The 12368-nt window shown below is 39.6% G+C and overlaps 1 protein-coding gene across 10 annotated transcripts in view; it reads right to left on the reverse strand.

Moving 5' to 3' along the window:
• The window catches only part of ryr3 (ryanodine receptor 3), a 347517-nt gene that overhangs the window by 143460 nt on the left and 191689 nt on the right, over positions 1-12368 (reverse strand). For all 10 annotated transcript variants that reach the window (XM_043697981.1, XM_043697979.1, XM_043697973.1 and 7 more), the window contains exons 41-44: positions 9882-10014; positions 9006-9109; positions 6363-6498; positions 2501-2681 (exon numbers count right to left, since the gene is read on the reverse strand). In XM_043697981.1, coding sequence (XP_043553916.1) covers positions 2501-2681; positions 6363-6498; positions 9006-9109; positions 9882-10014 — 554 coding nt within the window. The remainder of the gene's footprint in view (positions 1-2500; positions 2682-6362; positions 6499-9005; positions 9110-9881; positions 10015-12368) is intronic.

Genomic DNA, 12368 nt, shown 5'->3' on the forward strand with positions numbered 1-12368 from the left:
TTATAAAACACTATTACACAGAGCCATACAGATGTACAGCACAGAAACACACCCTTCAGGCCAACTTGTCCATGCCTACCAGATATCCTAAATTAATCTGTCTCATTTGCCAGCACTTGGTCCATATCCCTCTAAACCCTCCCAATTCATAAACCCATTCCATGTATGTTGTAATTGTACCAGCCTCCACCATTTCCTCTGACAGGTCTTTCCATATACGCACCACCTTCTATGTGAAAAATTTGCCCTTCGGTCCTTTTTAAAACTTTCCCCGCTCACCCGAAACCATGGCCCTCAACTGTACATTTTTTCAATGTGCAAAAACTCAAAAAAGATCAGTTTACCATAGCTAATAACAGAATATCAAGGTTGTGTAAGATTAAAGAAAAGTATAAAGTTGCCAAAAATATCAGTTGCTCTGAGAATTGGAAGAATTTTTCGAGGGCATACAACAAAGGATGACCAAGAAACTGACAAAGAAAAGGAAAATAGAATATGAGTGCAATCTTGCAAAACTTATAAAGGCGGATTGTAAATCTTGTATACATATGTAAAAAGAAAATATTTGGTTAAAAAATGTGGGTCCATTACAGGCTATAAGGAGAATTCATAAGGGAAAAAAAGAAACTAAATGATGACTTTACTTTGGTTTTCACAGAGGAAATAGCAATCCATGTGGTGAGGGAGAATTAGAACTGCAGGAAAATTAGCATTCGTGAGAAGATTGCACTGGAGAAATTAACAGGGCGGAAAGTTTGTAAATTCCCAGGACCCAATGGTTGACATTCTAGTGTGTTGAAGGAGGTAGCTACAGAGATAGATAGTGCATTGGCAATTATCTTTCAAAATTCTGTAGATTCTGGAATGTTTCTTATGGATTTGAAGGTAGCAAATATGACTTTACTATTTAAGAAGGAAGTGAGAAAACAAGGAACTACAGACCTGCTGGCCTTATATCAGTAGAAGGGAAAATGCTCGAATTTGCCAAAAAGGATTGGATAAATAGATATTTGGTTGCTAATGGGACACAAATTTGCTGAGATAGATAGCCAATTATGAATTTAGTTATGAACAGGCAACATAGATTTGCAAATGGGCAGTTGTGTTTGATGTACTTATTGGGTTTTTTTCTCAAACTATTACAAACACAGTTATAAATAACATAGTATACTTTGATTTTCCGAATCATTTTCATTAAGTCCCCCCCAGAGGAAGCTGGTTAGAAAAATTAAAGCACATGGGATAGGAGGTAATATACTGACATTGATCAGTGATTGGCTAAGAGACAAAAAACAGAGAGTAGGCCTCACTAGATCATTCTCATTTTGGCAGTCTGCGATGAATGGGGTACGACAAGGCTCAGGACTTGCACCCCAGCTGTTCACAATGTATGTTAATAATTTGGAGTTAAGGACCAAATGTAATTTTCAACATTTACTGATGAGACAACGCTCAGTGGGAATGCAAATTGGAAGAAAGTTGCAAACCAGCTTCAGGAAGATTTGTACAGGTTCAGAGAATGAGCAAGAACATGGCTGAGAAATATAATGTGGAAAACTCTGAGGTTATCCAGCTTAAGAGGACGTGCAGTGTATTTCTTATGAGCTTCAAAAGTAACAAGGGACTTAGGTGTCTTTGTTGATAAGCAAACATACAGGTGCTGCAAGCTCAGATGAAGCCAAATGGGAAGTGACCCTTTGTTTCCTTCAGTTGAAACCTTTGCAGATGCAATCAACATAGAGTCCATGATTTGATCTGAAGTTCAATCTTTTGCATCAGTTTTCCCAAAGGTTTTCCCTACTATGATTCAGGAAGGAGGTGGGGAGAGAAGAGGAGAAGATCTAGGAGAGCAGGGGTGGGGTGTTGTCAGTAATTGCAACCACGGAAACTGCAATATCAGACTTTCAGCTTTGACCTTCCCTTTGTTACACTTGGCGACGCAACCCTCACTTTGGGAACCTTTGTTTCATATGTTATTCTTATGATGAAAAGCATATAAAGGTATTAAAAGGTAATTTATCATCCTTGCTTTTTTACTTCCGGTTTTGTTGTTGGTGAGAATTCTTCAATACGACTGTCTTGGTCAGCCTGTCTTGTGGCTCCACTAATATTAGATATGACCAATAGTACCAGATTCAAAGCCATGTAAAAGTAAAGAAAATATTGATGCTGTTGATCCTAATCAAATCTTTCTGGACAATACATTTTAGCTTTTGTCACTGACTGCATAATTTCAGTTAATATGTAAGCAAAAGCTTTGAAATGGATTGAAATTTTATAAATACAAATAAATAAAACTTACATATACAGAGGAACCTCCATTATCCGAATTTTGGATTATCCAAACAAGATCACAAGGTCCCAGTGCTTGGCTAAACTATGTTATCCGGCGTTTGATTAACTGAATGAAATACTCCCTGCCCATGTCCTTTGAATAATCGAGGTTCCTCTGTAATCCTTTTAAGCCATCAAATGTATTACAAAGGAAATGAAGACTCACCCATCTTCCCTAGCTTCAGTTGGAGGTAGATCGCGGCATGGATCTTCTGAGATTTCAATCGCATCTTTCATTGCAGCTAATAAGCCATGTCCTCCTTCACCCCTCAGAGCAGGGCCAAAGCACTCTGGACGACGAATCAACAACTTCACCACAACACTTGCGTTTTCTTCAACACTTTCACCTTGAGGAACAGTAGGATTCAATTTTACACAACAAATCCATGAAAGCATAGAGAAGCAAAAGGGGAAAGGGTTTCAGACCAACTGCAATGCTTGTCTGAATATCTCAGCTTTTCTTTCAATGGACATTAACGTGCAGAAGTACTAAGGCCTGGATTGAGATGAAAAGTTGTATCCAGAACACAATATCAAAAAAAAAACTTAAAAGTTTTTTCAATGGCTATTATGGGCTTGGATGCATTACTTAAGAAAAACAGACCTGGAAAGAATATGTATCTCTCAAATCAGCTGTCTCAAACAGATTACCAGTTACAGTTATGTTGTGGTAGTTGATGCCACTACTCCTTAAATTGAACAGGCCTTGTGATTACAATAACTGCAAGTCAGGCTACAACGGATTCGAATTTGGAAGAGATGGAAGAACAGCAAAACAACTGTGATACTCTAAACTTCAGGACTTTAATAACTCTTCACAGATGGAAAGAAGCAGAAATGGTCAGCACCATCTCCTCCATCAGGCGTCTGGATCTGCCTGTGCAGCTCCTGCTGTCTCTGGTTGTGATGGCTTTTATTTATGCATTGTGGTCAAGTAGGTGCATTGATAGAGGAAAGGGACAGTGTAGAGGGTTCAGAAGAGATTTACCAGGATGTTGCTGGGTATGGAAAGTTTGAGTTATAAAGAAAGGCTGAATAGGCTGGGACTTTTTTCAATGAGCGGAGGAGGTTAAGGGGCAACCTGACAGAAGTTTATAAAATAATAAGGGGGATGGATAGAGTGAATGGTAGTTGTCTTTTCCCGAGGATGGGGATTTCAAGACTAGGGGGCCCATTTTAAGGTAAGAGGAGAGAGATTTAAAAAAGACACGAGTGGCAAATATTTATGCAGAGGGTGGTTCACATATGGACTGAATTTCCTGAGGGAATTTAGTGCATGTGTATATAATCATAACATTTAAAAGACATTTGGATAAGTAAATGAACAGGAAAGGTTTGGAGGGATACGTGCCAGCAGCAGGTAGGTGGGACTAGTTTAGTTTGGTATTATGTTCGGCATGGACTGGTGAGACCAAAGGGTCTGTTTTCAAGCTGTATGATTCTAGAATAGAATTATGATGGTGGTTACTGGTATTATGCATGGCTGAGTTCATTACAGGGGATTCAGCTTAATAAAAAGTATCGTTAATGTTGTGACCCCTCTTCCCTTGCCCCTTTACTACCATTAGCACATTCTTTTCTTTGCTCTGAGCACCCTCACCATTTCACTTGTTCACTCCCTCCTCTCACCCTTTTGTCAATAGATTAAAAACTACCATTTTCCGCTTTCAGTTTCAGCAAGAATTGAAACATTAACTCTGTGTTTCTCTCTCCTCAGATGCTGCCAGACTTGCTGAATTTCTCCAGCATTTTCTATTTTTATTTCAGAATTGGAGTATCCACAGTATTTTGATAATGTTCGTGCAGAAGTGCAATGTCATCAAAAAGTTCTCAAACTCCTGCCAAACTGGTTCCTGCAGATTAATGCAACAATTGAAAGCTCCAGAATCTTATAGAATTGCAGCAACTTCCAGAGGAAATCAACAGCAATTAATTTGTGAGTAGACAGTCCCTTTAAAGAGCAATGCTGGGGGGTTATGCATGATTTGGAAATGGCATTAACTGAAACACCAAAATGGTAGAGCTAACGGCAAATCAGCAGTTTATTTTGATTGGTATTATGATTCTGCCAACTTCCAGTGGGCATTCACTGCCTGCTCACTCATGCCCAGGCCAAAATGGCACCCATTATATCTTGCCTCCAGAAATGTGCTGTGTCTCTCCAATGCTATATGGGATCTTAAATGACTCTTGTGTCAGGCCGCACTAATCAACCATAACTTTCATTCCGGTAGCTGTAGTTTCCTTCAAGAAATCATGTGGCACATCACCACCTCTGAACCAGAAGCTCTTAGTTCAAGTCCAAGAACAGAACTCAATGGCCAAACAAGTTCCTAATCTAGCAAAAAAAGGATTAGGTATTAATCTCCAACAAGTATCAATGGAGACTGTGAAATGCAGAAGAGCTTCCTGGTCAACCATGTGATATAAAATGTTAGAGCCCATCAATATCTGTGGCTCCAGGCTCTAACATGTATGTAAAAGTGCGTGGTGTCACAGCAACTCAGACTGCTTAGGGACAGAGGGGTTGTGAGCCAGTTGGCTGGTGGATCAAATTGTGGCAACAGCACAGGTTTCAAACCCCATTCTAGCTGGGATTGATTCCAGGCATTTCTCTCGGGAGGTTGGAGTGCTGTGATTTGGACCTTCTTTTGGGTAGAGAATTCAAGCAGAAGAAGAAGTCACCTTCAAGATCTGGTCTCTGTGGTTGGTAGAACTCTCAAGAGTTCTACTCGTTTACTCTGAGAATAGTAGCCCTTCACATGTTTTTCCATTATGATTGCCAATGTGTTATAAAATAACTGCTCCCTCCCCCAAGCAGTGCTATTTCAGAATGAAATCGTTCTGAGTTCACATTAAAGTTATGTTAACTATTTGAAGTGATAATTTTATTTTGGTGAAGGGGGAAACAAGCTATTCCAGGATGGCTTGCAAAGTAATAGGATGAATAGAGTAGGGCTACAGTATCACTAAAATTGGGCTTGATTTTCATTCTGCGCAAATGAATGGGTTTTGAGTGAAACTACATCTGCTCCTTCCCCCTAATCACTGTATTTCAGTGCTGTATTTCTGTGACATATTTAATTCTCAACTGTAGTTCAGCTGTAATTCATCAGGTGAGTTTCTTCCCCCTTTTTACTATAGGTAGCAATCTCTTTCAGCCAAACAGAAGGAACAGACAAAAATGTGAAAAAATTTTGGAGAGGGGAGAGCAGAAATGCAAAGACGTTGGAGTTAAACCAACAGGAAGGGAGCATGGAAAGAGGCAGAGAGAAAAGCAAGAAAAATTGAACTGACAATGGAGAGAGTTTTGCCACAGTGGAATTCTCAGTGCTGTTGCTGCTGGCAACACTAATTTAAAGTTATTGATATCCAAATCTAACATCATCAGCAACCAATCGTTTTGTGTATCTCATAAGTGCCATTACCTCTCCTTCCCTATTCATAATGGAAGTCTCGTACTGTTACATGCAATTTTAAAGGTAGGGCCCCATTGCAAAACATGTTATATCACAGCTAATCAGGTCGAGAGTCAACCTCCAAATCCTTCTAACCCACACCAATGTGAGTAAGAGAGAGTAACAGTTGGTAACAGAAAGAGATTTCTGATGGAAAGAATGTTTGAGCCTCTGCCATCACCACCCATGGTTCCATGTTACCATAGCAACCCCCTGATTCTGTGTGAACTCCAACACACCACCATCATTAATCAATAGTAAATTGTTTTCTGGAGCAGCGTGGCCCAGGGAGACTGGTGACTAGGAGCCACAGTAATGGGAAACAATTCTGTTCAATGTCAGAGAAAGAGGATTGGGAGAAGGTGCCAGAACAATGAAGAGCAAGGGAAACTGAATGGAAGGAGACTTATTTTTTAAATGAGAAAAATTAACAAAAAATTTCTCCAAAATCAAATCCATGCCTTGTCAAGACAGATAATTTCCAAGACTTTGACTTTACCATGATATATCCAGATTTTGTTTTGAAGCTTACCATACAACTACAATAAGAAATCAAGGCATCAAACCTACCATTGACAAACACTGCAAATCGTAAGAAAAGCAGGTAACGTTCCCCTTCAATAGGATTCCAACCAATATCAGGATAACCCTTGGCCACTAGCATGGGGCAACTTTGTAAGCCACAACCCGCCAGGTAGGTCACAACCTGTCAAATGTAAATATTAGTTTTTGTCACTTGTCTCTTATTTAAATACATAACAATTTTAATTAAATCCTTCAGTCATGAGGTTTTAAAATCCCCATGTTTCTTTCACCTTATATTGTCACAATGCAGACCTTCATAAGTCAATATCCAGTCTAAAACAGTAAAATTACTGATGTTTCACATTATCTATTCATCAAAGACCTGATGAGCATCAATTGTCACAACTTATAAATCTACACACTTGTGCTGTTCTGTTATCTACATTTGAACTTGAACTGATGTAAGTACTGTACTAGCTAAAGTTAATCAATTGGGAATAGATCCAATGATCTGAGTGAAATTTAATCAGTGAACAAATTAAAATATTTCATACTAAATTAAAGATAAACAGTTGCACATTCCTGCTAATTTAATCACAAATCACATTAACACTGTACAAAATGTAGAGAAAATGACAGAAAACAAGTGATAATTCTGCACAATTAAAATCTATTCACAAACATCTTAGTAGTTTTTATATTTTCCGATCCTGCAAATAAATATTTGTTCCAAAAATCCATTCTCAATATGAGCTGCACTTTCATAAGGTGAAAGCCAGCATAACACTATTGTAGCAATGTGACTCAAATTCATGTAATGCAGAGGAAACTTTTTATTTATTTGTCCTTTAGCAGTACTGCACCTGAACTTCCTCTATAGATGTTTTCATGGATACTGCTTTATGAGGAGGCTGCAGCAAAATAAACTTCAAATTTCTGATTTTAGAGGCCGTTACATATAGATTATTCAACAATAGAACCTAATACATTTCCGGGCTAACTGCTAGCTCACACTATTGATTTTAGAACTGTTGTTTAGATGAAAGTGCAAGTTAAATTCAAGCTAGTGCTGTCAAGATTGGTTGTAATATTTTATCTTGTGAGAAAGAAATATGATTTTACTGAATTTGGGATTACTACAGAATGTTATTAGTGTATGATAGAAGCAGCAGCACTTTCATCTTAAGTTAACATCAACACTAGCACCCATCATATCCCATCAACAATCTGCCAAGGATTTGTGAAGGCAAAAAGGATACAAAGACATGCATTTAAAAAGCCTTTGTCACTATTTCTGGATGTCCTGAAGTGCTTACAGCCAATAAACTACTCTTGAAGTGTAGCCCCTTTGCAAGACAAAAACACAGGGTTATCACACTGGCTGACAGTTGAACTCATTCACTTGATCTTTCTTGGATAATTTACCATCACAGTACAGAAAGTTCATCCTGTCACCACCCCACCAACTCACATCCAGCCCGCTGAAAATAGTTAGCTGCTTCACACATCCAGAACCATAGAGAAATCTTAAGATCAAAATTATTCTTCCTCCACCAGCACCCTGCTATGTTTGCCATTATTGGTCAATGCATTGAGAATAGGAGTTGGGATGTCATGTTGCAGCTGTACGGGACATTGGTTAGGCTACTTTTGGAATATTGTACTCAGTTCTGGTCTCTCTGCTTTAGGAAAGATGTTGTCAAACTTGAAATAGTTCAGTAAAGATTTATAAGGGTATTGCTGGGGTTAGAGGGTTTGAGCTGAGTATCTTCCCTTGGTCGTCGGAGGCTGTGGGGGGACCTTAAAGAGGTTTATAATATCATGAGCGGCATGGATAGGGTGAATAGCCAAGATCTTTTCCCCAGGGTAGAGAGAATCCAAAAATAGATGACGTAGGTTAAGGTGAGAGGAGAAAAACTTAAAAGGGTACTAAGGGGCAACCTTTTCACACAGAGGGTGAGATGTTTATGTAATGAGCTGCCATAAGATTACAAAATTTAAAAGCCATATAGACTGGGACATGAATAGGAACAGTTTAGAGGGCCAAATATTGGCAAATGGAACTAGATTAGTTTCGGATATCTGGTTGGCATGGATGAGTTGACTGAAGGGACTAAATCTGTGTTGTATAACTCTATGACTCATTATTCTTCATATCCACACTTCACTTGTCTTGTGCTCCACCTACTGACTGACATAATTTTGTCCACTTAACTGTGCTCTCCAACACAGATTGCAGTGGAGTTTAAGAAAGGGCTGGCATCTGAGACACTGAACTACAGAACGGATTCTGGCATTGGTAACGGAGCGTAGATTGATCAGATGAGTGAACAATGCAGGGAGCTGGGGGAAGAAATTGACTCAACAGAAAAAAAAATCCAAATTCAAAGCAACTAAACTGGTTCAGTGGGTAAGAAACTGTAAATAATTCTTGTTGATTTGAGCAGGCTTACTAATCACCAATGGATGGACCAAATTGGCGACAATGGACCAATACTACTCTTTCTTTTGCTGAATTGTCAATGGTGCATCATATACACTCAGTCTTTGCTTAAATTTTAATGAAGCTCAACAGTAGTTAAATTGTCAATATTATGGGATGGGTACAGTACACTTCAGGCAAGATGCTTTCACACTGTCTCCAAACAAAATCAGAGGAAGAAAAAACCCTCATATTAGGTGCATTACCTTATCCAAGTCAGGCTCCTGCAAGTCCAGAGCAAGCTCATTGTTATCCATGACAGAGGCAGCTGCCACATCCAGAGGAGTAGAACCTCGCATGCTGGGTGACGCTACGTGCAGAAAATAAATAGGTTTAACCTGATGTAAACTCTACCACTTATATCAAATAAATCAGCCCTCAGCAGCCAATATGCATGGTGTAAATATATAAGACAGGATACCGTAGCTGACACAGGGAAATGTGTTTGCATTTTGACCATTCATACAACAGAGGGCAGCCTCTCCCGCAGTTACCAATGGAGTATGACTGTACAGCCGATAAAGTATGGCTAGAGAATTCCAGTATTAAATTCACTAAGCAATCAGTCCATCTACCATTCACCTTGTCAGCTGGTTAATTATTTTTCACTTTCTACTAATAATGTTGTCATGACGTAACTAAATATATTCACGTAAGTTAAGTGCTCATATCAAATGTTCATGAAGGAGGTTCCATTTCTTGTATTCTGGAAAAATACAATCTGCATTAAAAACTGCATTACATGCAAAACATCAGCGAAAGAAATAAGGGGAGAAAACATCAAGAAAATGTTGCATCTTTTCGAACCAGGTGGCAGAGCTGGATGTTCAATCAAGAACCTTTGCAAAATCTAGTTACCCAGAAAACATTTTTTTTTGTTCTAATCTGGGATCTAAAAAGCATTCTCTGCCAGCCTTCCAACTATTTGAACAGGTGAAAAAGAAAAGACCTCAGTCCTTGGCAAATGTGGACCGCAGAAACCAGAGATCTTGTCTCGTCCTGACCTCTGAGCACAAGATCAGTGTTGTGACACCTATCTATTCACATGAAATGACCTCATCGGTTAAAATTAAACTAGGTACCCAGTCCAACACTGCTATTTTCCAGCAAGTAACTGAGATGGTCAAACATGGCCTTCTGATTCTGACGGCTGATACGACAGAAGTAGCAGAGGAATCGACAGCAGCTAGCTACCATTTCAGGGAAAGCAATCTCCTAAAACAAAGACAAAAAGAAAGATTTAAAAAAAACATTGCTGAGCACAATGCAATGAAGTAAACACCAAGTTTAAATACTACCCTGTGAAATTCCTTACTTGCGGCTGAGCGTAAAATTCATTTTTAAAATCTCAGCATATTGTCAAACATAAATTAGAAGGAATAAATGCCAAATAACCCAGGATACATTATCATTAATAATACATTTTTGATTAAGGTAAATCTCTTTTAAACATTCACCTTGTGAGAGAGAATGGCAGTTAAGCCAAGAGTTGCACGAAAGTGGAGGAAGAATCTCTCAATGATGATCTACCTGAACCAACTTATCTTCCCTCCAACAGGTGACTAGCTCAACTGAAACACTTGTCTAAGATTTTGGGATTCAAACAAGCTCCAGAGATGGTCTCATTTCCTTAAAACATTTAAGAGGAAGAAGTTATGCACTTCACTTTATGTGTCAATCTTAATGTTATGCTGTGTTAATGTTGTCCTTCATTTTATAAACAAGTTCAACTTTCACACACAATCACGGTGGACAGGATTCAGCAAGGGTGAATAAAAGAAAATGTTGAAAATATACATGCGGACTGGCAGTATATTTGGAAAGAGAAAATATTACAGATAGGAAGTTTATAAATCTGTTATATTTTGGCACTGTGTTCAACTTGATCTAAAATAGATTGGTGAAAGGAGTCTTGTGGCCTCCTCCACATCTTGCTGGAAGACAAGCCAAGATGATTTGGTTGCTATACAGCCTTTGAGGCCCAGGTTGAGATAAGAAGGTTTGGGGGTGGAGGAGAGGGGGACAGTTTTTCACATGACTAGAGGAGTTATATTGTCTGTGGATCTTCAGGAGCATGGCATTTCCTGACAAAGCTGACCTACCCCAGGTTAGAGTGACCCGTTGGATCCAATCAAATTACAGGCGCACTGAGTGGCAGGGACCCAAGTTCGATTCCAGCCTTGGGTGACTCTCTGTGCAGAGAATGCACATTCTCCCCATACCTACATGGGCTTTCCGGGTGCTCAGGTTTCCTCCCGCTGTTGGAAGATGTGCAGGTTAGGTGGATGGACCATGCTAAATTGCCCCATAGTCTCCATGAATGTGCAGGTAAGGTGGATTAGCCATGGGAAATGGGGATTATGGGGATGGGGTAGAGGGGGTGTGGTGGATCTGTGGTTGGGCTGATCTCCTGAGGGTCAGAGTCTCAATGGACTAAACGGCCTGTTTCTGCACTGTAGGGATTCTATGATTCAATCCTTATTCAGAGAAGTGGGAATAGGATTGAGCAGCCCCAGTGACCCGGGGAGTAGACTCCATGGTAATGCACAAGAAAAGTATTTAGCTGGGTGGAAGGCCTACCTCAGTTCTTTGGGACTTTGTCCCAGGTTTCTGAGACAGTTGACCCTCAAACTTCACCTCTCACATCTCTTCACATGACCCACTGATTCATATCACACCAAGGTTGAAATCTGCTCTTTCACAAATTTAGCAACTTGAAACAAACTTGAATAGTTAAAGCCAGGAGCAATTTTTTGAGCTTGCTTTAGAATCATTGAATCATAGATTCTAAGCATTCAGAAAAGTGGCAGAGACACTCGAAGGATGTAAATGTTCAGGTCAGCTTTGTCCAGCTCCTTAAATGGGCTTTATTTCCTTCTGTGATCCAGTGCTGAGCAAAAACAAATTTCTGGGTATCTCCCTTAACAGATAAAATGAAAGTATTAATCAGCATATTGGCCCATAATATTACCACAGTGCAAGTAGTATTGGATCTAATTTCTGGGATGAAGGGATTTTCTTTTGAGACATGGTTCAGCAGGTCAGGTGTCCATTCAGAGTTTAAGAATGGGGACATTATTTTATTGAAACATAAGTTTCTGAGAGGTTCCACAGCAATAGTTGCTGAGAGGTTATTCAGCCCTGTTGCAATGGGAAAAGAGCCTTCCTGTCCACTTTATCTATGCCTCTCATGATCTTATACACCTGTAGCAGGTCCTTCTCAACTTGCACTGATCCAAGGAAAACAACCCAAGACTGTTGAGTCTTTCCCCACAGCTCACAACCTCCAAACAGGCAGCAATCTGATAAATCTCCTCTGCACCTGCTGTAGTGCAATCACACCCTTCCTGTAATATGGGTGACCAGAACTGCACACAGTACTACAGTTGTGGCTTAATCAGCATTTTATACAGTTCCAGCATAATCTCTTTCTTTGTGTTCTATTCCTTGGCTAAGAGAGACAAGTATTCCCTAGGCCGCCTTAACCATCCTATCATTCGTCCCTGCTCTCTTCAGGGATCTATGGACACGTGCACCAAAGTCATTCTGATCTTCAGTACATTTATGGT

This window comes from Chiloscyllium plagiosum, chromosome 10 (genome assembly GCF_004010195.1).
Source record: "Chiloscyllium plagiosum isolate BGI_BamShark_2017 chromosome 10, ASM401019v2, whole genome shotgun sequence".
Lineage (NCBI taxonomy): Eukaryota > Metazoa > Chordata > Chondrichthyes > Orectolobiformes > Hemiscylliidae > Chiloscyllium > Chiloscyllium plagiosum.